Source organism: Myotis myotis, unplaced genomic scaffold (assembly GCF_014108235.1).
Source record: "Myotis myotis isolate mMyoMyo1 unplaced genomic scaffold, mMyoMyo1.p scaffold_m19_p_5, whole genome shotgun sequence".
NCBI classification, from domain to species: Eukaryota; Metazoa; Chordata; class Mammalia; order Chiroptera; family Vespertilionidae; genus Myotis; species Myotis myotis.
The window spans coordinates 59,594,227-59,621,185 of record NW_023416357.1 but is presented as its reverse complement, the minus strand read 5'-3'; the positions used below and the strand labels follow the sequence as shown (position 1 = coordinate 59,621,185).

The 26,959-nt window shown below is 39.7% G+C and overlaps 1 protein-coding gene across 16 annotated transcripts in view; it reads right to left on the bottom strand.

Annotated features, from left to right (window-relative positions):
* The window catches only part of PAM (peptidylglycine alpha-amidating monooxygenase), a 275,521-nt gene that overhangs the window by 76,127 nt on the left and 172,435 nt on the right, over positions 1-26,959 (bottom strand). For all 16 annotated transcript variants that reach the window (XM_036307891.1, XM_036307902.1, XM_036307892.1 and 13 more), the window contains exons 7-8: positions 22,810-22,895; positions 21,395-21,478 (exon numbers count right to left, since the gene is read on the bottom strand). In XM_036307891.1, the coding sequence (XP_036163784.1) occupies positions 21,395-21,478; positions 22,810-22,895 (170 nt within the window). The remainder of the gene's footprint in view (positions 1-21,394; positions 21,479-22,809; positions 22,896-26,959) is intronic.

Below are 26,959 nucleotides of genomic sequence, written 5' to 3'. Positions count from 1 at the left end.
ATAACTAAATACATCAGTTCTTCTGCTAATATGTTATCACATAAGATGAAAAACAAAATTAGAACTGAGATAGTTTAGAAATATACAGAGAATGAACTCAGAATATCAACATCATATGCTGGCTGGAAAGGGTAGTCGAAGGACTGATTCTGTGACTAAAATGAAAGTAAATAAGAGAAAGGAGAGGAGAGAGATGAAAAAGTTAATGCAGGGCAGAAGACCACAGAAACAATTTCCATAGCTTACAAAAAGATGGGAAATGGTCTGAAGTTATAGGGTTAAATTTCTCTGAATGAAATATAGGCTAGGAAGTGGAGTACTCCCTTAATTTATATTTCAATATAAATATTGTAAAATATGTAAGAATTATTGCATGGAAAATTTAGAATCTATGTATTTTAATCACACACAATTACTGGACCACAGTGCCTTGTAAGATCATCTTCAGATTTCAAATAGGTCCTTATTGAGTTACTTTATCTAAAATGGATAGAATCTAGAAGGCTATCTATTTGATAATTAATAGATTTGTACTCATAATCAATATTGATACCACTAAGAAATTTCAGTCTATAAATGAAATAATCTATGTGAAGAATACAGCACTCTATTTGGAGCACAGAAAAAAAAATCCAATCAATTTTAGTTATTAATACCATTATTCTTTTTATTGGTAGATTCCAAAAAAATTTTCAACACATGGATAATTTATACTTTAAAATTATATTTCAGTTATAGGTCTGGAATTTCTCCAACTAATAGCATAGGAATAGAAGAAAGGGGAGAGCAACCTGGGAATTCTAAATGAGTAAAGAGATGGTTAAAAAAAGAAATTAGAATTGAAATGGTATATTAAATAAATTGCAAAAAATAGTTATTCTCAAAATGGGAACAGAAATGCTGATTCAGAAGAGTCTGAACTAGGTCGAAACAGAATAGAGTCACCAGTGAGATAAAGACATTTTTAGTAAGAGACCATTAGGCTAAATGAAATAAGCCCATCAGAGAAAGACAAGTACCATATGATTTCACTCATATGTGGAATCTAGTGAACAAATGATCTAACAAGCAAAATAAAAACAGACTCATAGATAGAGAGCAGGCTGATAGCTGTTAGAGGGGGCTGGAGGCCTGGGTTGGGTGAGGTTGAGGGATTGAACCAAAAAAAAGAAAAAAAGAAAACCTCATGAACAAAGACAACAGTGTGATGACTGCTGGGGGGAGGAGGAATGGGGAGAGGTAGAAGAGGGTATTGGGGGGATAAATGGTGACATATAGAGGCTTGACTTGGGGTGATGAATACACAATACAGTCTACAGATGATGTGTTGTGGAACTGTGCACCTAATCCTGTATAATTTAGTTAACCAGTGTTACTACAATAAACGGATTAAAAAGGGGGGAAAAAGAAATAAACACTATGGTCTGGCTAAATTGAAATTCTTGGGTTAGGAACAATAGAACCGTGAAGAAGTTGATAATGCATTGTTTCGAGTTCCTTCCCTTGACCAGATACAAGATAGTCTGCTGCTTTCTGAGTTCTGGGCTCGAAGTCAGTTCAACAGGACTCTACGTTTGAAGGCAAGAGAGTGAGGCCATTTTTATATTGATGGCAAAGTTGTATTTATTCACTTATCCTACACAACTGTCATCATGCAAAAATCATGACAGCTCTTCTTCCCAGGCAGCTTCATTTATCTTATTTTAGTTTTCTTATTCCAACATAAAATCATTCTCTCCTTCATTGGACTAGGTGGCAGGCTCACTCTCTCTCCAAGGTACAATGGTGAATACTTGACTTTTAGCTATTAATGTTCTGTACTTACAAAGGATTGAACCCAAGACATCTCTGTTAAAGAATATTTCATGATTGCTGTTCTCCTTCAGTAAAACATAATTTCAGCCTACTGGATTTCAAGATATAGAGATAGAAATTTCATTCACTAGCTAGGTATCAGATGACATTAGAAGGTATGTTTCATTATATTCCATTATAATGACATATGGATGTATTAGTAGCTTTTACAATGGTGAAGATACTAACAGTGTAAAACTTAAAAGAATCATTTTTAAAAAAGAAATGTAAAATAAAGTCTGGTAATGCCATAGAACATATCACAGCATAGGATAATACCTCTGTACTGGTAGTTGAGTGGTAAGACTCTAAGAAGCAGTCTGATAATGAAAGAAACAAGTATTTCCAGACACTGGATGACACTTGAAAATAGCATTCAATCAGAATCTAATCTCCAGAAAGATGAACACTGGGTGACCACTCTCACAGGGGCTCAGCTTGCTTTTTTTTTTTTTTTTTTTTTTGAGAAATTGCTCTCCTCTGTTTAGACAGAGATGAGTGCACAAAGCAACGTATTTATCAAACATACAGACTCACAGAATTTCAAAATTGAAAGTGATCCTGGCTATAATGGAGTTCAACTCTTATGTTTCTAAATAGGAAAAGAAAAGTGATTACAGAGATTGAGAGTGTGAGCCAAAGTAATTCAGCTAACTGGTGATACCCGGGGTAGCAAAACCAATTCTCCAATGTTAACATTTAGTCAACATTATTTATTTAAGAAGAAAAAAAAGAGTTGCATTTATTAGAGACTTCCCAGGCATTTTATCTTTGAAATATCCTTAAGCTAAGATAAAGGAATTAAGCCAAATGGATTAGTAACCAGCGATACTCAAGACATCCATTTAAGCAGGAAGTTCATTTTTCTTAATGGAAGGTGGATGCATGGAATATGAGGTTATCCATTCCAAACGGTTTAGCCTGCTTTTGTAATAAGAGAGTATAGTTCCTGCTTGATTGGTAGCTAAGTAGTACAGTAAGTATGTGGAATAATGCATGATAATAACCTATTACATCTCAGGTCCTTAGGAGTCTGTTGGTGTCTCCTAATCTTCCCCTCTAGAGATAGCCCTCTATACTTCATGAGCTCATCTTGTCCTGGTTGTTTCCTGCGTCAATAAAAGGATAGGCTAACTATCGGTCCTAAGGGAACCAATGCAGTGTTATGAACTGTATCCCACTAATTGGAAAGAGAGTGGTAGAGTGGATTTCAATTCACTGCTCTCTCCTAGGAAGGTACAGGTAAAGGATAAAGTACACCCATTACCTACTATCCCAACCACAGTGTTGGATAATGAATCCCTTCCTTATGAAAGTCCAGAGAAAGCATGCCTGGAACCACTGCCATGTCTTATGAAAAACAAAGATGTAAACATCTCTGATAATAAAAACATAGTCCAGAAAATATGTAAGCAAGTAGTTCTAAACGATATTATACCCGTCCACCTTCTCAGTGTCCTGAACGTAATTTAAAAGCTACCTTCCTGACTTTCTACCAGTCTTGAACAAACAAAAATGAATCAAGTATATCATAGTACAAACTATTAATTTTGCAATAATATATGTACATAGATATTGTAATAACTGCGTGAATATTCAGCTGGCTTAATATTTACCTTATGGTTCTTTGTTCTAAATTCACAATAAGTGAATGGGATAGATGATGTTTTCCTAGTATTAAATCATGGCTCCCAAGGTGACCAAGAATAGACTACTTGGGGATTCATTTCTAAAGTCTGGGAAAATTTCATATAGCCAAAATGACTTGGAAAACCCCGTAGGAGGGAGTAGGGTGAGGAGCCAACAAAGCCAGTTTCCTGAGCACTGGAACAGATTGCTGTCAGGTGTGCTGGCTGGGCCATGTTGTTAAGAACAAGTTATTTCTGTAGAACTGGACCGTGTTTCTATACAAAAAGTTTATTTCTGTACATCTGAAACCTTGCAGCAGCAGAGAGATGGGCACACGTATGAGAAGCAAATAGGGAACAGCTGATCCGGTTCTTTCTTGTGTTCACTCTGGGCACAGACACGTTACATGGAACCCTGGGTTTAAGGAAGCAAAGACGCAGCTCCTTTATTGCTTTCTGGTACCACCTGGATGTTAAGTGCAGGTCCTAAAGTCATTTGACTGTACTCAGTAAAAAGACGATCCTCTATATCAACTAGAAAATACATATATTGAAGTCTTTCATTGGAGTTTCTTCAAAACAAAATCCAAGTCACCAAATTTTCTAAGGGAATGAAGGGATCCCTGAAAGCATACTCTCAGAATATCAGGCTTCCTCCGTTAGGGATACACTGATGTACAATAGTCTCCATTCAGAAAAGCACAAGCACAAACACCTTACGCTGTCAGGACCAATGTGTATCTGCTTAGCAAAGGTAACTGAAGTAGGGGCACTGTTAATACACGACACAAATAGCACAGGTTTCCTGGAGGCTTTTGAAAGCTGACTTAGCAGACAAGCTTCAGTGCTAAATAAACCAGCACCATGAAAAAGAAGCTTCAAAAAAGAATTCCGTTTGAAGCTGTCACTGCAGTGAGCTAAGCCTCCTTTGATTTTGTATTCCCTGCGATGGGACTAGAAATTACTAGCTCCCATTTGTCCTGTGGCAAGGAAGGGAGAATGCATTTACCCATCCTGCAAGAAGATGACTTTCACAATGATGGTCTCTGCTGTTTCCAAGAGAGATCAAATGGAAGGCAGGCAGGCAGGCAGGCAGGCTCGCCAACGTGCTTTTATGATCATTGTGTCTGTGGAGGATGTTACAGCACGACTAATGTCAGAGCACGTTCTGGTTTCCATATTTTATGAATGCAAAAAAAAAAAAATCTACAGCAAAAGCTAAGGATGTACAGCTTTTCCCCTCAGAATTATGAAGCTGTTTCAGAATCATACTTCTAAGGAAGTAAAATTAAAAGACTAAACCACAGGTAAATACACCGTTTTTAAAAACATGGCATTGAGTTTTTAAATTATTGATGGGTTTTTGAACTTTTTTTGAACCACAATATATAGAAAAATGAACAAATCAGAAGGTACAGCTACAGGAATTTTAAAAAACAAACACATCCTTGTAAGCAGCACCCAGATCAAGCATCAAAAGCCCTCCACTTGTGTCCAGAGGCATTAAATTTTAAATCTTTACGTTTAGGTACAGACAATACTTAACTGCTTCCTGAAGGAGTTGTCTTTTAGCTAAAACCAGGCACATTTAACCAGCTTGTCCACTAGCTTCATGAGCTTTGGTTGGATAATTTTAAATATTATACTTAACAAATATTTTTAATTTCCCCTATCTCTCAGTGAAAAGTCCTATCGACCACTTTTTACTTCTATATCTCTATTTTTAATATATATTCACTTTAAATGATAATCTAAAGTTTCTTTTGCATTATTCCAATTATTGTCTTTTCTTTCCACTGAGGACAGACTGTACCTGTGAAAATGTAGGAATGAAAAGGAGTCCAGAGCTTTGATAAAATAAAGGTTTAAGTTTGAGATATAAAGCCTAAAAACATGTTTCTCACATAAAATCCTCAAATCCTCTACTATGAATTTTTGAATCATCTTAAGAGTAATATTTATATATATATAAATATACATATATACATATATACATATATATGATTTACCTTCTTTCACATCCTTTCAAATTCTCAACTATTTTGTGCAATGTGTTCTCTCTCTTTTATTTAACTTGACCTCTAAAAGCTCAGCAGTGATAAACAGAGGATACCTAGGGGCAACACCATTCTATTTTGTTTTGAAAATAGTGAGTTTATCTTCTGCAAAAGCTGTAACTTGACTGGAATATGATTTTGGAAAGTCACCCTAAAATCAGTGGCCACATTTTCAACCCAATTATCTTCAACAACTTAAAATACTATTGTGTATTGTGTTTGATTTTCCAATGAAAAAAAAAATCCAAAGCATATAATTTACATATAATTATGCATGCATGCATCCTTGGCATTAATTAGGGAACACACTTTGAACATGATAGCTCATATATTTGTTTTAACATTAATTTGCAGTCATTCGAGATATTTATGTTGTAGTGTGGTATGAGGATTCATAAAGTAACACTTATAAAGCAATTCTGAGCTGAAAAGTCATATAAAATGCTAGGTGTCATTACTCTACTGGTATTAATGGAGAAACACTGAAACCCCCAGGTGAGCCACATTCTCTCTTAAAATTCCCTCAGATAGTAAGCAAGACTTATACTGTAAGATAAAGGTTCAGTGTACAAGGGCCTGTGGGTACTAATTAGATTTCTCTTTCCTTTCAGTTATTAATTATTACTAGTAGGTGGTGCATTATCGTTAAGTTTGCTATACAAGGGTAAGGAATGCTTGTGAAGAAATGGGGCTAGAAAAGTGTGGGGGAGAAGAAATATCCCTACAAGAAAAAAGACGTGTAAGTTTTCAAAGATGGAGAAATGAAGAATCCTATCTAATAAAACAGAAACATGGTAATTGGCGTACGACCGCTACCCTTCCCATTAGCTAATCAGCGAGATATGTAAATTAACTGACAGCCAAGATGGCAGTAACCGCCAACAAAGATGGCGGTTAATTTGCATACTCGCAATGATGAGAGGCGAAAGGGGAAGGACTGAAGAATGGTGATCGGCAACCCAGGCAGCAGGCAAGAGTTGGGGGGTGGGCAACGGCTGCCTTTCCCCACCCCCCCAGCGGGTGATCGCCATGGGAAAGCTGGGGTTGCCGGCTGGCCTGCGGCCCTGATCGCCATGGCAATTGCAGGGCAGGAGGGCGGGGCACAGGCCAGGCAGCAACCCCGGACCCCCACCATGGCGATCGGAGGGCAGGAGGGCAGGGCGCAGGCCAGGCCGCAACCCGGACTCCCGGAACCTCTCTTAAAGGTTCTCTTAAGGCAGTTGGCAAGGGGCCTCGGAGAGCCCCAGGGGGCCCTGGTGCCAGCAAAACTGAGACCTGGGGCGGCTCTCCCCAGAAGGTCCAGAGAACAGCCACTGCAGCCTGCCCCCACCCCAGCGCAAGGCATGGCACGCTGGGCCCGAGGACCCACCCCCTCCCAGAGGCCCCTGGCTTGCTCATGCAGCCCTAGTCACATCACCGGAGCAGCTATAAGGCACAGAAAGCACCATGGACAGCCGCTTGCTCCCACTTGCGTTTGCTAAGACAAGGCCGGAGGGTGTGAGGGCCGGCTCACATCTCCTTCTCCCTCCTTTTGCTCCTCCTCTGGCTGCTTAGCTTGCCCAGCTTCTTATCCAGGCTCCTCTGCAGCTGGGCCCACTTGGCGGGGTCCAGGGACCCGTCCTTGGCCGCACTGCCAGTGTACAGCACTCCCACCCAGCTGATTCTCTATGGGGCGTGGGCGCGGGCCCTCTCCCCACAGCCATGGATCTTGGGCAGGCAGTGGCTGAGGCAGTAGCGGTGGCTGCAGTGTGGGCAGAGCAGTCCCGGATTATGAGAGGGATGTCCGACTACTGGTTTAGGCCCAATCCCTGTAAACTGGCAGGACATTTTTCGAGGGGTCCCAAATTGGAGAGGGTGCAGGCCAGGCTGAGGAACACACCCTCCCCCATGCACGAATTTCGTGCACCGGGCCACTAGTTAATATATAAAGAACAGAAATGGAGAGCAAGGTGAAGAGTTTCCAAATTGGATGAAGAAAAGAATACTGTTTCTGTTGGCAGAAAGAGGGAGAGTAGAAGGTATCTTCCAGGCCCAGAAAGAGTTGAATTTTATCTTTCTAACATATTATTTTGTAAATTTCATTAGGTGTTATTTCAATGGTTTTGAGCAAATACTCTTTTGGTCATGTATTTATTTAGGGTATCTTTTCCATGTTACAAGTAAGTCAATCAACTAACATAAAAAGGAATTAATAGTAAATAGGAAATGGAGTGTGCAAATCCTAGCATTTTTCTCTAATGACTTCCATCTTTTACTGGAGTTCCTACAACACATACGTAAACATGTCAGGCAATGAGGGGAGCAGGGAGTAGACAGGGTGAGGGGTAGGAAAGCAGACAGAGTATGTGTGGAGTATGGGGGGGGGGGGGCGAAGCCATGGATAGTGCTGCCAGTGCTCTAAACTAGATTTCACAGAAATTTGATTACATCTCCTAATTTTTATGAGACAATGGACTAGTAACTTGATTTCTCAATTTCTTTTGGTGAAAAATAAAATGTTGTCTGCTATTAATTTAAATAGCATTAATTACTTGATGATGTGTAGCCCTGACCAGCTTCAAAATAGGAGCTAATTATGAATTATTTAATAAGCATGAGTTACAAAGGGGTAAATGAAGGTAAAGTATAAGGCTTTCTCAAAAAGCCATAAAGTCTAAAAAGACGAAATGGCATTAGGGACATTTTTCCCTAAAAAATTCATCACCTAAATGAAATATTATATTATTCAATGTTAAATTGCTTCAAAAACATATGTTAAAGGATAAAAACATTCTGAATATATTCTTTAAAAAAGAATACTGTAGTGCTTTGCATATCTTCTCATAACCAAATGAATAAAAATATAATTCCTGATACTTAATGACCATATTTTGGTATTAAAATAAACAGGTGTCCCATGGAAAGCATGAGAATAAGGATCATTAGTTTTCCATACTGAAGATGATTAGCAAAGTTGAAATGCAGGGAGCTAGAGAATAAGGGCACTCATATTTATGTGAAGAGAGTGGCAAGAGCAAAAGAATACTTCAACATAATAAGCTCCTTTTGGATCATTTGAGAGGTACAGAATAGTTCTAAAATCATTCCCACGACTCACATCAAGCTGCTTGTGTATAATGAAGGTTAGAGAAGAACATGAAGGATATCCAATTACAATTCTTCTAAAATCAGTGGGATTATCAAGCAACCTGATTTAGAAATATCCCTACATGATAAAGGAAGTGGATTACTTCATACATCAGGATGAAAAGGCATAAATGAGATAAGGTAAACGACTCCAGTCCTTATTAATATTTATTCTATTGTGCATGAATAAATCCATTCCTCTCCATTCCCAGTGGTTCAAATGACTTCCAGAAACACTGACTCCATCACTTGTTTTATATTGTTAAGACATGAACTTTGGCACATATACAAACTAGAAATCCAACACAAATTAAATTCGTTTAGTTTATAATAGCATTGGTCTAGTAACTATACCACCTTAGGCAAGTCATTTAACCTTTCTAAGCATCGATTTCCATTCTGTAAACTAGAGGGGCCAGGCTAGATAATCCCTTCCAGTTGGGTTCTCGTGCAATCAGCCTGAAGACTCAATCTCTGGTGCTATAAAAGCAAGTGCTTTAAAAACCAATTAGTTTACGACACCTAAGATCCATAGTTTTTACTCTTTTCTTTTCAGGAGAAAATAAAAGAAACATTGCTTTCTTTTCAAAATGTCGTTTCTATCTTTCCCCTATATTTGGAAGGGCCTACGAGGCTATGGAATTTCATGCACCTAATGTTACCTTCTTGCCAATCATCAGAGTTGGTCTGGTGGTTTCTGCTTTTCACTTTCTAGTCCCTGTCACCCATACATTCCACTTAAAAAGAAAAAAAATTATAAAAAATGAAGGATATAATATTATTTTTTGCTCATTCTTCAAAAAGATTTATCAAGGGTAGGTGTTAAAAGAACATTTGCACAGCTATATATAGGGAGGGGGTGCCCAAGAAAGTCATATATGCATTGTAAGTGGCTTCTATTACAGCATGTTAAAACCCAAAGAACAAATTTTGTGAAAAAGGATAAAAATAAACCCTTCTTCACATCTCTAAGTAAAATAAAGTGCTAGAATAACCAGATAGTAATTAAATGCATTTTCTTATTTCAAAGCTCCCCCTTTCTTAAGAGAATTGAGATATAATGATACTTATTTTGGTAAGTGCAAATGATTCTGCTCCTATCTCAAGTCTCAGGAGATTGCCCTGACATACCTGTACCAAAGGGGAAAAATACAGAAGGAACTTCAATGCTTACTAGGACAATTTGAGCTTCAGTTGTCAAACTTTGGTTTGCATAAAAATCAACTGGGGAGCTTGTTAAAATTTCAGAATCCTGGGCTCAGCAGTGTGCACTGGCTCTCTGAAAAAATATGCCTGTGTGTGTGTGTGTGTGTGTATATATATTTATTATGTTTTTATTGATATAAAAATTTTTTAAGTAATAAAATATGTAATGCTCATTATTATAAACTAGAGTCCTGGTGCACAAATTTGTGAATGGGTGGGGTACCTCAGCCTGGCTGGTGATTGGGGCCGATTGGGGCTGGCCGGCTGCAGGGAGGGACTGTCGGAGGTTGGCTGTGAGAGCACCCTGACCACCAGGGGGCAGTTCCTGCACTGAGTGTCTGCCCCCTGGTGGTCATTGTGTGTCGTAGCTACTGGCCTGTTGTAATGGTCGCTTAGGCTTTTATACTAGAGGCCCGGTGCACAAAAATTTGTGCACTTGGTGGGGGGGGTCCCTCAGCCCAGCCTGTGCCCTTTCACAGTCTGGGACCCCTCGGGGTATGACCACCTGCTGGCTGAGGCCTGCTCCCCGGGGGATTGGGCCTAAGCTGGCAATGAGACATCCCTCTGGCAGCCCGGTAGCCCTCGGGGGATGTCCACTTGCCAGCGGGGAGCAGACCTAAGCTGCAGGCAGAAATCCTTAGTGCTTCTGAGGAGGCAGGAGAGGCTCCCACCACCACTGCTGTACTGGCAGCCATCAGTCTGGCTTGTGGCTGAGCAGTGCCCCCTGTGAGAGCACACTAATCACCAAAGGGCAGCTCCTGCATTGAGCATCTGCCCTCTGGTGGTCAGTGTGTGTCATAGTGACCAGTCATTCCCAGTCGTTCTGCTGTTAGGGTCAGTTTGCATATTACCCTTTTACTATATAGGATAGAGGCCTGGTGCACGGGTGGGGGCCGGCTGGTTTGCCCTGAAGGGTGTCCTGGATCAGGGTGGGGGTCCTGTTTGGGTGCCTGGCCAGCCTGGGTGAGGAGCTGATGGCTGTTTGCAGCTGGCCACACCCCCTTCAGGGTGGGGGTCCCCACTGGGGTGTCTGGCCAGTCTGGGTGAGGGGCTGAGGGCCGTTTTCAGGCTGACTGGCGACTGAAGCTCCCAGCCTCTTTTTTTCTTTTCTTTTTTTATTCTGGGATTTATTTACCTTCTATAATTGAAACTTTGTTGCCGTCCTGCTTGCTCCAGCTCTGAGGCCACGGCTGGCTGAAAGCAGGTATCTGGAGTTTGTTTAGCTTCTATAATTGAAACTTTGTTGCTTTTGGAGCTGTTGCTTTCGGAGCTCAGAGCCGGGCTACAGCAGGTGGACAACCTTGGCTTCCTCCATCACTGGAGCAAGCAAGCCTCCTGTTCGCTTCAGCTGCGTGGCTGCTGGTCGCCATCTTTGTTGGCAGTTAATTTGCATATCTCGCTGATTAGCCAATGGGAAGGGTAGTGGAGGTACGGTTAAGTACCCTTTTTTTCTTTTATTAGATAGGATAGATTACATATAACCAATTGAATATCACAGAATTTTAAAAAACTTGTTTTCTATGGTTGGAATTGATGAGTGAGTGGTTAAGACAAAAATGTTTGTGGATATTCTTTTTTATTAAAACCATAAAGACATGTTGGAAGTGCATTTGCTCATCACTGATGTGAGCAGAATCCTTGCCGTATTGGATATAATTTCTAAATACTAGAAGAATATTTCCTCAAATTTTTTGGCTATTCACAATAATCTACATTACTGACATCTTTTCCCTTTCTTAAATTTAAGCAACCAATGAAATAGTTTATCAAGCACTGATTTGTAGCATTTGCCAATTCCCATGGTATCATTTTTCCCACCCTGATTGATTTCAAGCTATCAATGTGACATCACTGAACACTGGGCTGGAAAGAGATGAGCAGTTAGCACATCATTTTATAATATTTTCACCATAGAGACACAATAGATGTAAATACCCTCAAGAAGATAAATAATAGTAAAATGTAGTAAAATAATTGGATATTGACTTTGAGTATTCATTGCCTTTATTTTAAATTATGGCTACAATGAACAATCAGCTCAATGTGGTAACTGCGAGAGGTAGGGGGTTGGTGGAAGTGGGAGAGGTTATATGAAGGATAAATGGTACTGGGAATAAAATAAAATAAAATAAAATAAAATAAATAAAATAAAATAAATAAAATAAAATAATAAAATAAAATAAAATAATAAATAAAATAAAATAATAAATAAAATAAATAAAATAAAATAAATAGAATTAAATAAATAAATAAAATAAAATAAAATAAAATAAAATAAAAAAATAAAGGGGGAAAAACAATCAGTTCATCAGGCTACTGAAAATTAACAACTGGCTCCTGTGAGTCAGTATGAGGCAGCTCCTGTACGCCACTGCCTAGGCTCTACTTACTGTGAATCTAATTCAGGAGGTCTGGTTGCAACCAGCAGTTTTCATTTTAAAAAGTACCTCAAGGAGATTCTGGTGCAGGTAGTTCTTAGGTCAGAGTTTGAGAAATCCTGACCTAGACTATGTACTTTTGAGGTAATTCTACTCAGACCTTCCAATTAATTCAAATCCTTTAATGAAATAAAAGGAGTGTCTCTGTTTAAGCAAACACTGGGCAAACATTTTCAAGTATGAAAACATCTGGTACAGGTAAGAATATGGGTCTCATTTATTCACTATAGACTGTAATTTGGAAAAACTGTTTTGTCATGTTTGGAGGAATCTGTTAAAGTTTAAAAGACCCAAAAATCTCATTTCTAGAAATCTACCCTGCAGTGGCAATACATAGTTACCTAAAACATTTCTAATGTTAACATTCATTGCAACATTGCTTGTGATAGCAAAAAACCCAGGACTTAAACGTCTTTAATAGGAAACAGGATCTAAAAATTATGGTACATCTGTACAACAGAATACTAGGCAACTGTTAAAAATAAGGAAAGAGCTTTACATGTGCTGCCTTAGAAATAAGTCCAGGGTAGAGTAAATTAAAAACAACAGCAGGTGCAGATCTGTGGCGAGTTTGGTCTTATCTTTGTCCAAAAAAGAAAAAATGTTTCTGTATACATGTCTGAGGTTTCTGCATGTAGAGAAATGTTGGGATAAGCATATGAATAATTGGCAGGCATAAATGGTAGTTATTTGGAGGTGGAAATGGGTGGAAAAGGGAGATAGGACTGAAGAGATATAATTCACATACCATACAATTCACCTCTTTAAAGTCTACATACAATTCAATGGTCTTTATTATCTACAACTGTGATGGCGAACCTATGACATGCGTATCAGAGGTGACACGCGAACTCATTTTTTTTGGTTGATTTTTCTTTCTTAAATGGCATTTAAATATATTAAATAAATATCAAAAATATAAGTCTTTGTTTTACTATGGTTGCAAATATCAAAAAAATTCTATATGTAACACGGCACCAGAGTTAAGTTAGGGTTTTTCAAAATGCTGACACGCTGAGCTCAAAAGGTTCACCATCCTGATCTACAGATATGTGCAACTATCACCTCATATTATAGATTTTTTAAATAGTAAGGCAGTATGAGTGATATTTTACTTTTATTTTTAGCATTTTCTCAAAAGATTCAAAATAAAGTTTGAGACAGACTATTTTAATGGGAAAATATTGCAATTTATCCAGAGTCCTCCTGTAGGGAGCGGCTATCGGGTTAAGCCTGGGACTGACCTGTTGGCAAAGCCACAAACAAGTCCCAACTTAGAGGGCACAGCCCTCTTAGCATAATTAGGCTTTACCTTATGGCCCTCCCTAGATCTTATCTGGGTAGTTAATGTACTGAGGGAGATGCAGCAAGTGCTGCCAAAACAAGTGAAACTCACAAGAATGCTGTAACTATGGTGACCACTACCTTGTACCTCTGGCTATAAAATAAAGGCTCAGTTTGCCATCTGGATCTCTCTCTCTGTGGCCTCAGCCAGGCACAGGAAGATACACCTAGACCCAGTTTATTCTCTTTGTCTCTTTTCTACATCCTTCGCTGCCCCCCTCAGGCTCACCTTACCCTTGGCTGAGCTAGCCCGGCACATCCTCCAAACTGTGTTAGTATTTGAACTGATATATCATGTATCAAGGAATAGGTTTCTTTGTTCTAATATTAGAACTATTTGTAATTCTGAAAGCTGAAAAGCCTAAAGATTTTTCATAATGAAGTTTGACTGAAAAATCTGACCTAAATAAATGTAATGCTGTTTATGGTCCATTTATCCATGATAGTGTAACTATTTGAACGTTTTGCTATAGGTGAATATTAGTGTATTTGATCAGAGAAGGTGCCTCAGACCCTCAATGTAATATAAAAATTATGCACTTGAGTACTTTCAAAAAGGTGTTAAGTTCTAAATACTAAACAACATCTGGTCCAAAGTATTTAAATAAAAGTTTGCACTGCTTATAAAGGGCTATTAGTGAACTAAGAAGTGAGAGTTGGGGAGGGAAGAAAGCGGACTGGCTGAGTGGCACGGGTTCCATATGAATGGCCTTGGGAGAGAAAAGGGAAACAGGTAAAGTGCACCCTTCCTGGAACCACATGTCTGTATTTACTGAGGATGCGGCTTGCTTAAGCAGGTGGCTGGCCCTGCTGTTGTGAACTTGGAAACACGATGTGTGCCCTAGAATAAAAAAGATTAGGCGCGCCGGACCACATGCATGCCAGGGTCCCACTCAGGGAAGGCCCAGCTGAGTGCAGGCTGAGTGCGAGAAAGGTGCCATCCATGCCTCCCAGTGTAGAGACTCAATGGCTTTCAGGCATCTCCCTGGGGTGGGGAAGCTTTAACAACACCCTCCACATCTGTAATTTCAAAGGAAATTCTCAGGTATGAAAAGTAATCCAGAATGCTTGAAAATACACGGGTTTAAGTACCCTGATGCAGAGTAGCTGTCACTTTGCAGAGAAAAAGCAGGCTTGTCTATCTCACTGGAAAGCATGCAGGGGGAAGCTGCTAGACAAATTTAGAAAGGACAACAGTGGGAACAATGGGGAGCAATCTTCCACGGTTTCCCGCTATCTCAGCAATCAGGTAGCAAGGAGTCAAGAGCACTCTAATGCTTACACGGCAGTCACAGGAGTCTGGTTTATCCTGGAATGAAATAATTTTAAGTGTAACTGCCCTGCCACTGATCTACGCTCCACCTTGTTCAAAAATGCATTAGCAAGGGATTTCTCCTGGGCTCACAATTTCGAAGCTTTTCCAATAGCTTCCTGGCGGTCGTCTTGTAAGGCAGAGATGCAGGGGAATTAGGATTCCTCTGGACTCCTGCTTTGCCTCCTGCCTGCCACTATTTCCAGTCCCTTGGGTTCCCCTACTACTCCTTCAGCCGTGGTGTGACAGGAACTCCCGCTGTATGTATGTGCACACGAGTGTGGAGTGTGCGTGCCTGAAATGCAGGTTCCGTGTCCAGTAACACCCACCCGTCTGGGCCTAAGCTACAGAGAAGCCACGATGAAACCACAGAGAGGGCAAGGAGAATTCAAATCTGTCACCAAGGCCAGGCACTAGTGTTCCAAGATTTCATTATTCAAAATGTCCTCTTTAAGGGCTTCAATTCAGACTCTGCTTTTTAAAAATTTACAAACCATAATAAGAAACATAGCTACCTAGATTCTGCATCTAACCCATCAATCTAGAACCAGGGAGAAGGATGCCTATAGGTAATCAATCTGGCAACAGGAAATCTTTCTCAACTCGGGGTGGTCTTGCCTGCTTTCAACCCCTTCTCCCACTGCACTGAGTGTGCACTGGCTCATGTGATTACAGTTATTGTTTTATTTGTTCCCATTTGCTCCCATTGGACAGTGAGCTAAGAAGGCAGAATTCATCAATCACTATCTTGGGCACAGCTGTAGGCATTTAAAATATACCAACTATTTTAATTTCATAAAGCATATACTATATTTAGGAAAGATTTATGCCCAAAATGTTTTAAAATTATAGTACTTAAAAAAAACCTCACCTTTCTGGAAAACTTGACTATGGAAAATGATTCGTTGTTTAAGGGTTCTAATTAGAATTTCATGATGTAGTTTATACTAACAGTAGAGGCCCAGTGCACGAATTCATGTATGGGTGGGGTCCCTAGGCCTGGCCAGCAATCAGGGCCAATTGGGGCCACCTCACCCAGTCCCAATCAAGGTCTGCCAGCCAGGGGAGGGGTTGGGAGGGGGGCTCAGGGAGGTTGGCCAACTGCGGGAGGTTATCTGTGGGAACGCATTGACCACCAGAGGGCAGCTTCTGCTTTGAGCATATGTCCCCTGGTGGTCAGTGCACGTTATTGCGACTGGTCGACCGGTTGTTCTGGTTGTTCGTCATAATGGTCACTTAGACTTTTGTATATATAGATAACCCCAGGAATTTGAAGACGAAGCTTCTTAGAACTCACATAAAGGAGAGTTGAAAACAATCCCCAATTATCATCCCTCTCATTTAAAATATAAATATTAAACACCCAATCTAAGGGAAATAAATCTTATAGCTATGTACGCCTAGGCACATGTTAAAATTTCTATGTGTGTGTATGTGTGGTCTGTATCCTTCACAAGGAACACCTGTTAGTTTTCCTAGGCATAACCGAGGCTTAAGCATAGTAAGCAGCATGGACATTTTGCCAACCCAAAGAGAATCAGAGCCTATGCACACGGGAATTTTAAGAACATCAGTTCCAACTTCAGTTCCAACCGGATTTCCGGTTTGAGAGTGAGTTACTGTTGGAGACCAGTGAGCTAATGCCAGGCACTCTGGAAAGGAGAGGCCAAGAGTTTTCTTAAGATTTCCCTGGGCCAAACATCTTGAATAAATGTGGAAAATTTTTGCAGTAATCTCAGAATTGTCACTTTGGAAAAAGATTATTGAAAAAACATAGAAAGAAAAAGAGGACCAAGAGGAATCTCTAGTTCCCACTATTCTAATCTCCTTAAGTACAGGAACTTGATCTTGTAGTTTCTTTGTATAACTGAACTACGAATAACAAAACTGCTGTGGAGAACAGGACACACAGACCAAAACTAGGAAAATTCTACCGGCAATGGGACAGGCGTGAACACGGTCCTGTCTAAACATAATGAGAAATTACAATACCCTTAAAAGGTAACCAATATACTTTTCATATTATGGGCAACTATGATGACTATGCATTTAGGGAGAATTTATGTCCCCTTAAGTCTTTCACAGGGACTATAATGACACTAGTTAACATTTACTGAGTACTTACAGGTACCTTTATAAGAACCATTATGATCCCACATTATAGATGAGGTGAGCAGGGAGGTTTAGAAACTTGGTGAGGGTAACAAAACCAGCAAGTGTCATTGCCAGGCCAACTGGTTGAATCATCTAACCACTGTATTATGCTATTGCCTATATGGGACTCTCATTTCTAATTAAATTACATTCTGTTTTCCACAGAATATTAATTTATAGAAAGTCTACATTTAAAAAAAGAACTCATGCTGGCCTTCCAGGGCCCCAGTCCTGGCTCACCTTGGCCTCCTGGAGCCCCGATCCTTTCTTCGTAAAGCCAGTAGTAACATTTCCATGCCCTCAAGACTAGGACTGAAGTGCAAATCTGATTGGGTTATTGCTTGGCTAATAAACACTCAGTGCCTTCAGAATCAGGTCTGAACAAGAATCTTTATGGTCTGGTCCCCACCTTTCACCTCTCTTCTCATTTCTTGCCACTTCCCCCTTTGCATTGCATAGTAACGCCAAATGACCACCAGTTTCTTGTGGACATGAGGCTTTTCACTCTCCTGTGTCTACGACGCAATGCCTTTACCTTTGTCTGGATTGTGTCTTCTCCTTCCCCTGTCTACAGGGGGCTCCTGTTCACTATTCAAATCCTTACTCTGGTTCCATCCTCTAAGATGCCTTTCACAGACGACCCTTCCCTTCTGGGCAGACCTGTCCACTGCCTTTCCACAGCCTCCAGGCCTGGAATGCATCTCTACAATTGCCTATAAACTCTGTTTTTGTTTTTCCTTCCCCTGCTGGAATATACGAAACGCCCGTGGCCAGGAAGATTAGTATACCCAGCACAGGTCTGACACTCCGACTGACACGGCATTTAATAAAGTTGGCTACTTATAAATGTTGTTTTTACAGCTTCACATTCTGTGCAATTTCCCAAACAAACAAAAACCCAAACAAAACAAACACTGCATGTTATCCCACAGAACTCACACCCAATTATTTTCCTACTAACAGAGATCATACCCACTTGGCTTCAGGTTATATTCTCCCTGATACTTGACCACAGTCCAGCAAATTTTAGAAGAAATTTCACCTTCACTGTTGGTGCTTCATTAAATAAAAGTCCTAGACATGTCCCCTGTCTAAAACCTTTCCTGTATGGAAAAAGGCTCATACCCTTATGCAAAATACTGCCCACTTTTCAGAAGAGTGCAGTAAGGTCCACATAGCCTGTGTCTGCTTCTGATGCACAATTTATGTCATCATCAATAGTTTGAACAAGGTTAAGTTCAAATCTTCATTGATACTAATATGATTATGTATGAGTGTATAATACATATATAACACCTATGATGTATTTTTAATCCTTAGAAGATATGATGATATAATTATTTTCCACTTCTAGGTGCCATCTGGGGGCAAGTGTGCAATCACAGAGTAGAAACTTTTAAAAGTACAAGTCACTCCTTACATAAAACAAATCTGGCATATAGAGATTTACATGAACTCTTCTCTGTCAGGAGAGTGGGGGGAGGGAATGCATACACTCACTGGCAGGTACTGAGGGATTTAGCATAGTGCTTCTACTTGTGGAATTTAAAAATATGTTAAAACATTCTGAAGGGGAAAAAAATCCACACAATCCTTCTTTCATGTTTAATAACTGTTCCCTATTCTTCCTTCTTCTTTATAATCCTTGCAAACATATAAGCATACATATATTTTTATGTAGTCTATATAAAACTTTATGCTTAGCTATTTTTGTTGTTATAACATTTATTTAACTAGTCCCCTATTAAGGGATATTTGTTAACTTCTGGTTTTTCATATTAATAGTTAATGGTGCATGGTTAGGCAGATAATTTTTTAGAAAAAGAAAAAAAATTATTTCTTTAGAATAAAAGCCTACGGCAAGATTTTAATGTTCTATGTAAAATGTATATAATACGCTAAAGTTGCATTTCAAAACACTGCACTAATTTATAAAGCTCCCCAAACTGTACCAGATTCATCCAAACCCTGGCAGTCCTAGGATTTAGAATTCAATCTCCACTCACCCCTAATTTAATAAACGTAAAATGATCTCTCACTGTTTTAGTGAGATTTGATATTTTCCCATGTGTTTATTTACTATTCTAAGACATGTATCACTTAAGGCACAAGATAACACCTAATACAACTGAGTGAGTTACATGAACAAAAATTGTTTATATTTTCATTATATTACAATAAGGTCTATGAATTACAGCACCAGTAATCTTTCTACTTCATACCTTCTTTCACAAAAATGACTCTCAAAAAAGTGAAAAATAAAAAATTAATATACAAGTTTCGCATCAATCTTTTATATATATTTACTAGTAACTATCAATACTTTTTAATTACGCCTAGATTAAACAAATTACAAATTCCTTTTTTTTAAAAAAAATATTGTTGACACTGTTAGAGATGTCCCATTTCCCCCCACTTTGCCCACCTCTACCCAACCCTCTCCCTCCCTCCCCTGGCTTTCACCACACTGTTGTCTGTGTCAACACAGGCTATACATTTATGTTCTTTGGCTAATCTCTTCACCATCTTTTTTCCAGTCCCTCCACCCCCTCTGATCTCCGTCAGTCTGTTCCATGTATCCATGCCTCTGTTTCTATTTCGTTCATCAGTTTATTTTACTCATTAGAGTGCACATATTAGTAAGATTATATGGTATTTGTCTTTTTCTGACTCGTTTATTTCACTTAGCATAATAATCCCCAGGTCCAAATTCCTCATCAGTAATAAATTAAGTTAAATTGAATTCTTACAGTAATATATTTTAAGAAATCGTATATATCATCCATTTCCCCAGAGCATCAGTGCAGTATCTGCTAGGACTACAAAGCTAAGAGGAATTAGACTGAAAAGGAAAGTCTGGGGGTTCTGTAGAGGGATGAAGAGCGGGGAGCATGTGTGGGTATGTTAGTTGTGTGGTCAGGGAAAGCCTTCTCTGCCTTTTTCGAAAAATGACAGTATTGTCAATGCTTTGGAAGTCAGCGCTCTGACACCAACACAGTGAAGTTTTAGAGCACATAATTTCTGTCTTTGTTCCTTAAACACAACATTAATTATTCCTTTGTTTTTAACAAAGCCTTGTCTTAGCACTACAGTTAACAATGTAAGATTAGGTTCTGTTCCCAAAATGAAAAGCTATTTATATATAACTCAAAGCATGTTTTAATATGAAAACACGTTTTATTTGGACGCTGGATTCATGGGCTGGTCCACAGGAGCTTGCTTAATTGATGATACATCTAATTGAAGTACTAATTGTAATTTTTCAATGACATGAAAGTATTCTTTCCAACATCTTTTCCCAGAGGAAGATACATTTATTGTCCCCGTTCTGGATGCTGAGAATCTGTGCAATGTCCCTGCTAAGGCCCCAGAGGACATTAGTAGGTGTAGATGGACATGTACTTCTAGACTTAGATGTGGGACAGAAAGATAATATGTTGAGAGAGGGAAATGTATCTGGTTAGTTAATAGGAATATAATGTTAAAATAGAGAACTTGGGGAAATATGGATAAGTCAGCAAGAAGGTATGAAAACTGACAAGCCAAGGAGAAGCCTGCTCAATGTTTACACTCCCATGAACAAAGGAGTGTGAACCTAGAATTCAGCTGAAGTTTAACTAAATACAGCAGAACAAATAACAAGCACCAGACCCGGTTCCCTTGGGAACAGGGCCCCTTCCTCATGTTCATGATTCTATAACAAGAAAAGGAGCATTTCAATGAAGTGCATAGTAAGCACGGGTAGAGCAACAGGTGCCTAGGGTAGTGCTCAGCAGCGGGTGTCTAAGGGGTGGGTGGTTTTTGCAGGAATACAGTGGTCAATGGATGAGTTCATTAAGTGGAATGTGTGGATTACAGATAAGGCACTGATATGAGCCTGAGGGTTTGAGAACCTCCCTGGTACTGCAAATCTTGCTGACGCTCCCAAGGGCTTGCTTACAGAATTAAATAATTTACTAGTCCCTATACTCTCTGACCATGCTGCTTGGAAGGAATCTCCTAATGGAAGCAGGTAGATAAAATAATACATTGAAAAGCCAAAGCACCCTGAAGTCAGCGTAGAAGAAAGCACAGTGGGATGCATAAGACAATACCCCCTTCAAAATAAAAGTTATTTTCCCAACAGTCCCAAATGAAAAGAAACAAAAACAGTTGTTTCCTAGTGGGCCCCGAGGGTGTGGTCAAGTCTTCCTTTTATTAAGTGGATAATAGTATATATATTTTAAACAATATAGTAGTGAAAGTTGTGCTTAGTTCCAATATTTCAAAACTTACCTCTAAATGCACTAATGTCCCCATAGTGTACTTGTAGTACAAAGTATTTACTTCCAGTCTCTCCTCCAACTCTGAATCCAACACCTAAAGATTTACAAAAGGTGGTAAATTAATATTTTAGAAATGGAAGCCTAAAATGGAGCTAATCTCGGGTTACTGATCTGTGAAATCCAAAGGGAAATAAAATAGCATATCACATGAAGTTATAATATGAAAATGAAAATAAACTAGGCATTTTCTGATAACTTCTAATATAACCTTTCAATCCTTCTCAAAGCTCTGATAGAATTCTGTGCATAGTTCCCTCCTCAGAACCAGGGTAACCACTTACACTTTAAGAGGACAATTCGCTCATTCTGAAAGAAACAGAATAAAGCAAAACAAAATTCTTTCCTTGATTATGCAAGACATTTTACTTTGTATATATTCATATTCATTTTTATTTTCTGACTGAATATAGGAGCCTCTCAGAGAAATTGCTTTTCTTTCCATATGAAAACAGGTATCTGCAAAAATGTTATTGAGGAAACTGTTACCAACTAGATTAAAAACTCTAGTATGCCAATAAATTTCTGGACTCTGAAGGGTTCCTAATAGTCTTACTATTAATAGAGTTTGCTAGTAAGCTAAAAATTATCTACAGTGAAAATACTGAGAGGTGGAGAAATATTTTTTTTTCTGCTCTACTCATGGGTCTTTAAAATGTCAACAAATTCATGACGGACACCCTTATTAATTTCCAAACCTGCTTGGTGGTGGCTGCCTGGCAAACTATAGAGAGGATTCTGAAGCAAAGCAAACCAGATGCCAGTTAGAGCTGACAGGAGTTACTGAGGCAGGAGAGAACTATGTACTTACCAAGCCCCCTTCTGCGCTCCCCCCACCCCCACCATGGCAGACCTATTCTGTAATGGAATGGTGCTTTCGCTTTGATGTTAAGAAACATTCAGGTAATAAAAGAGAGTCTGGCAATTCACTCACACATTGGAAGCTATGAATAGTTAGAGGTGAAGTCAGAAAAAGCCAGTGAGGTTTGGCATCCTACTAAATACCCAGGTTCCAGGACTATAAAAATAATCTGTTTGCTGAAGCAGCAGTTTATTTCATTCCCGGCTGTCCGGGCCCCTGAGCCTCTCCTGCTGGCCAGAATCAATGTGCCCGAGGCCAAAGGTGTCTTGAGGTGAACTTGGTTGTTTTCTATCTAAACTGTCATGTGGGCAAATTACAGGGAGAAAGAGTAACTCCCTACATGAAACCTTTTCAATACAAAGCAAGCCATACCGGTACTTTTTTAGTGTGGAACTGCAGAACGGAACATTATCCACAACTGTTGGAAAGGACATATAACAAAAAGTACTTTGGAATCAGAAATCAAGCAGCTTAATGTAAGACTGTCCAAGAGCCCCCAGATGTACCTTTGGGGAGTCTGGTAGGGGGAGCATTTCTTGCCCAGGCATACAGGATGTTGGCTTTATCTGTACAGGTTCCTTCATCACAAAACCTGAAAGGGAAAGTAGCTATAAATAAAGATTCCAATAGTAAAATGCATAAATCAACCACTGTGATGGGGGGATAAGAGAAAATGTATAAAAACAAAGTAAAATGCTACATCAATATATTTTCATTGTAGTCATATCAGCCTTAAGAGCTTAATGAAGACTCAAGCAAAGAATATTTTCAATGTGAAAAAAAAGCACATGGAAAAGATTTTTTTTGTTTGTTTGTTGCCTAATATAAAACAATCCTGTGAGGTAGATATCCAATATCTAATTCAGTATGTTCATATGTGGAATGTACATGAAGTAATCAGGCAGAAAAAATAAGCATCACATAGAGAGTCTGAATAAACCACAGTTAACGCAGAGGAAATTTAGAAGTGGGTGAAAAGGAACGTCACACCTTTCCCCTTTGGGGATCAATGTTATCAGTAAGTCTTCAGCTGTTGCAACAAACAGTACGCAGTGCCTGCGCGCATTAGGGTGAACAGTACAAGCATACCCCACTTAAAGGGTTTAAGGACCCTTTGACTTTTTTAAAGTTTATGAACATTGGTGGGTCACAAGTTGTTTCATGTTGTGCAAATCACTATATCTTCGTGAGCCTCAGTTTTCTTTCTTGTAAAAACAGATATTTACACTTACCTCACAAGAGTTATTCAGCAAGTCAGACGAGATGTACATGAAAGCACTTTATAAACCTCAAAGCATAATACCGGGGTAATGCATTATTTAACTAAACGTTTACATTATCTGGTGATTCACTGTGAGAGGCAGGGCCGGATGGTGAAAGGAGCACAGGCAGGAAGACATCTGGAGGTGAACCCACAACCTCCCTGAAGAGCTGTGTATCTTGAGCAGGTCTATGAGCAGAGACGGCTGCACGGAAACCTCTCTGGAAGGGCTGCAATGCTGATGTGTGTGAGGCACCTCGCTCAGTAACCAGCACACCGATACCTTCATCGGTAGCTCCAATTCCATAAATGGGAAGCTGACTCCAAACCACATGACCCCTACCCCTGTTACACTATGTCTCTCTTTGTTCTGTTATAGAATTGGGCTTGTTCCAAACCACCGCGAGGTGATATTCTTATGCTGCTTTTATAAATCTATGTTTTGAGAAATTAGCACCAAGCAGGGTCCGAGTCAGGAGTGTAGGCAGATCTGAAAGATTTGAGGACAATCAAGGACAAGGTCAAACACAGCTTCTTGGGCAGAAGGCTGGCTCACAGAGAAGAAAATGTGTACTGCCCCTGACCTGGAGGGGAAGAAAGGGCAGACCCTGGTGACTCCCTACAGAGGTTAGAAACCAAGGCAAGAAACCTGAGAACAGCCAGGGCACAATCAAGAAAACCATTGGTTTTCTACTCAGAGGAAGGGACTCATAACCTGATTTTTCTTCTTTTTTTAAAAAAATATATTTTATTGATTTTTTTTTACAGAGAGGAAGGGAGAGAGAGAGTTAGAAACATCGATGAGAGAAACATCGATCAGCTGCCTCCTGCACACTCCCTACTGGGGATATGCCCGCAACCAAGGTACATGCCCTTGACTGGAATACAACCTGGGACCTTTCAGTCCGCAGGCCGATGCTCTATCCACTGAGCCAAACCAGTTAGGGCCAAACCTGATTCTTGCTTGTGGCCAAAAATGGGGTGAGATAGGCAGTGAGTAGAGACAACTGTTACCTGTCGGCAGAAAGGGTGAGGGGCCAGGAACCAGGAGGTCCCATAGGTTATGTACAGCAACTATTCTTGCTTCTCTGAGTCAGGCTGCAGAAAGAAACTGGGTCACGTGCCACGTAGAGCACATCAACCGGTGGTTCCTTACTGCTCACTGTCAAGAACAATGTACTTATGGTGAAGGATCATTACCTTACCATGTGAGACACGCACTGGAGCCAACGTCCCTGACGTCCTCGTGCCAAGTGTGCAAAAAGGCTGAGGGTCCTGGACAGTGCCCAAAGCACTTGGCCTCAGGCTACAGTGCCTTAAAAATGGAGATTGTCAGATGTGATGAGCTGTGTGTCTCACTGCTGTCAGCTACTAAAATTTAAAGATCTGCGTGACAATTTTTATAGCTTTCAACAAAGCCCATGAGTGTACAGTGCCTAACATCGCTGTGACGATAGTCTTAGTTTGAACAAGATCATTATGTCCTCTGCTATGGAAGTCGATTCAGGGCGTAACTAGTAAGAACCAGAACAAAACAGTGAAATACAATCGAGAGAACTGGTGTAGTACATTTTTCTCAGTGACATATTTGGTTATGTCATTCGCTGGCACAAAATCTTTCAAATGCTTCCCCAAAATAACATCAAAATAAAATGCAAACATTGTAGCATAAGGCCTTTCATGATCTGGGACCTTGTTATAGCTCCAGGAAAAATAAAAACTTATTCGGCGTGCCAAGTGGCTGCCAGTGTCTAATCCCTCTCTTCTCCTCTGTTCCTTTGCCTGGAGAACCCCTTCCCAGCTCTCTCCTGAGAAACTTGTGCTTCTCACCTTCTCCTTCAAGATTCCCTCACGTCTTCCTCCTATGACCCCTGCCCCACCCAACTCCCATTCATTAACCACAGCATTCACCCTACGAATCAGCGTATTTATCTCCTCCTCCACCAGGCTCTGCACACTGAAGTTTAGGGTCATACCTTTTACCCTGCACTCCCAACACTTAGAACGCTGCCTGGCATTTAGTGAATATTCAAGAAATGCTTGGCGATCTTAACTGCAAAGTACAATTTTAACTTTTCATATACAAATACTTAAAGTATTGAATTGGCCTACATTTTATTGTAATGTCAAGTATAAAATTATTTTTAAAGTTTTGTTAAGAAGTTTTAACAAAAATATTAAATAACAATAAATTCAAATTACTGCTTGCCTGGTATTTTGTACAAACAAGCTTAAGTCCATTCTCACAAGAATATTGGAAATAGGTTATACTTTATAGCAGAATAAGCTCAGAGAGGTTAAGTAATTGCCAAAGGTCACACAGTGGAGCCACAATTCCAACCTCTGGCTGTCATACTTCCTTCCGTCTCAATTTGTGAGAATGACTTGCAGGCAGAGAAAGGTACTACATGAAGATAGGCTTTGATGAATACTGTCATATCTGCACTACACTGCAATTTGTGCATGCAACTTCTAAAACCAAATCCTACATCAGTTCTGACTTATCCACAAAGAGATGATTTTATATTTAATTCTCTTATCAGTTCTGGTAAAAGAAGAGCTTTTGGTTTGCTTTTCAAAATCCTGTTTTATGGTTTCTTAAAGAATGTACTAAACTCAAGACTGAGTAAAGAATGATTCACTGGAGGGAGCTGAGACATTGAAACTGATCCTAAAACCTAATGAGTGAGAGGACTAAGGAAGAGGAAGAACAAGAGGCCGGGAGCAATGGATTCCACAGTGGACGACACGAGAGAGTGGCCAAGAGCATTGGGCTTCAATCCCTGCACCTTCTCATTCTCAGACTTCCATTCCCCATTTTAAATAAAAATAGCATCATATTTTATCCACATAAAAGGAATGACAGGATAAAGTGGATAGTGTGTATTTTGGCTCTCCAAAAAGGGTCTTAACCAAATTAGAATTTTTACTATCCTTATTTATTAATTAATATATTTTTATTGATTTCTGAGAGCAAGGAAGAGCGAGAGAGAGATGGAAACATCAATGATGAGAATCTTTGATTGGCTGCCTCCTGTACGCCCCAGCCAGCAACTTGGGCAAGTGCCCTGACAGGGATTCGACCCATGACCTCCTGGTTTGTAGGCTGACGCTCAACTACTGAGCCACGCCGGCGGGGCACTCTCCTTATTAAGAGTCTGAAGGTTAGGAAGCAATGTAACCAACCCTTGATCAATGGCTGTTGTAATTTCAGGCCTCATCAACCAGGCTCCTTATTCTTTCAGCAGCTTCTCCTAAAGGCTCCTCCAGATTAAGCCAATTAATTGTGAAAAGACTCACATAGCTCCCTTGTGGTTTCCTAGTATTCATTGCAAAAATGATGAGAATTAACATTTGAAAATAAAACCATTCCGGATGCCTGAACCTTTGCTGTA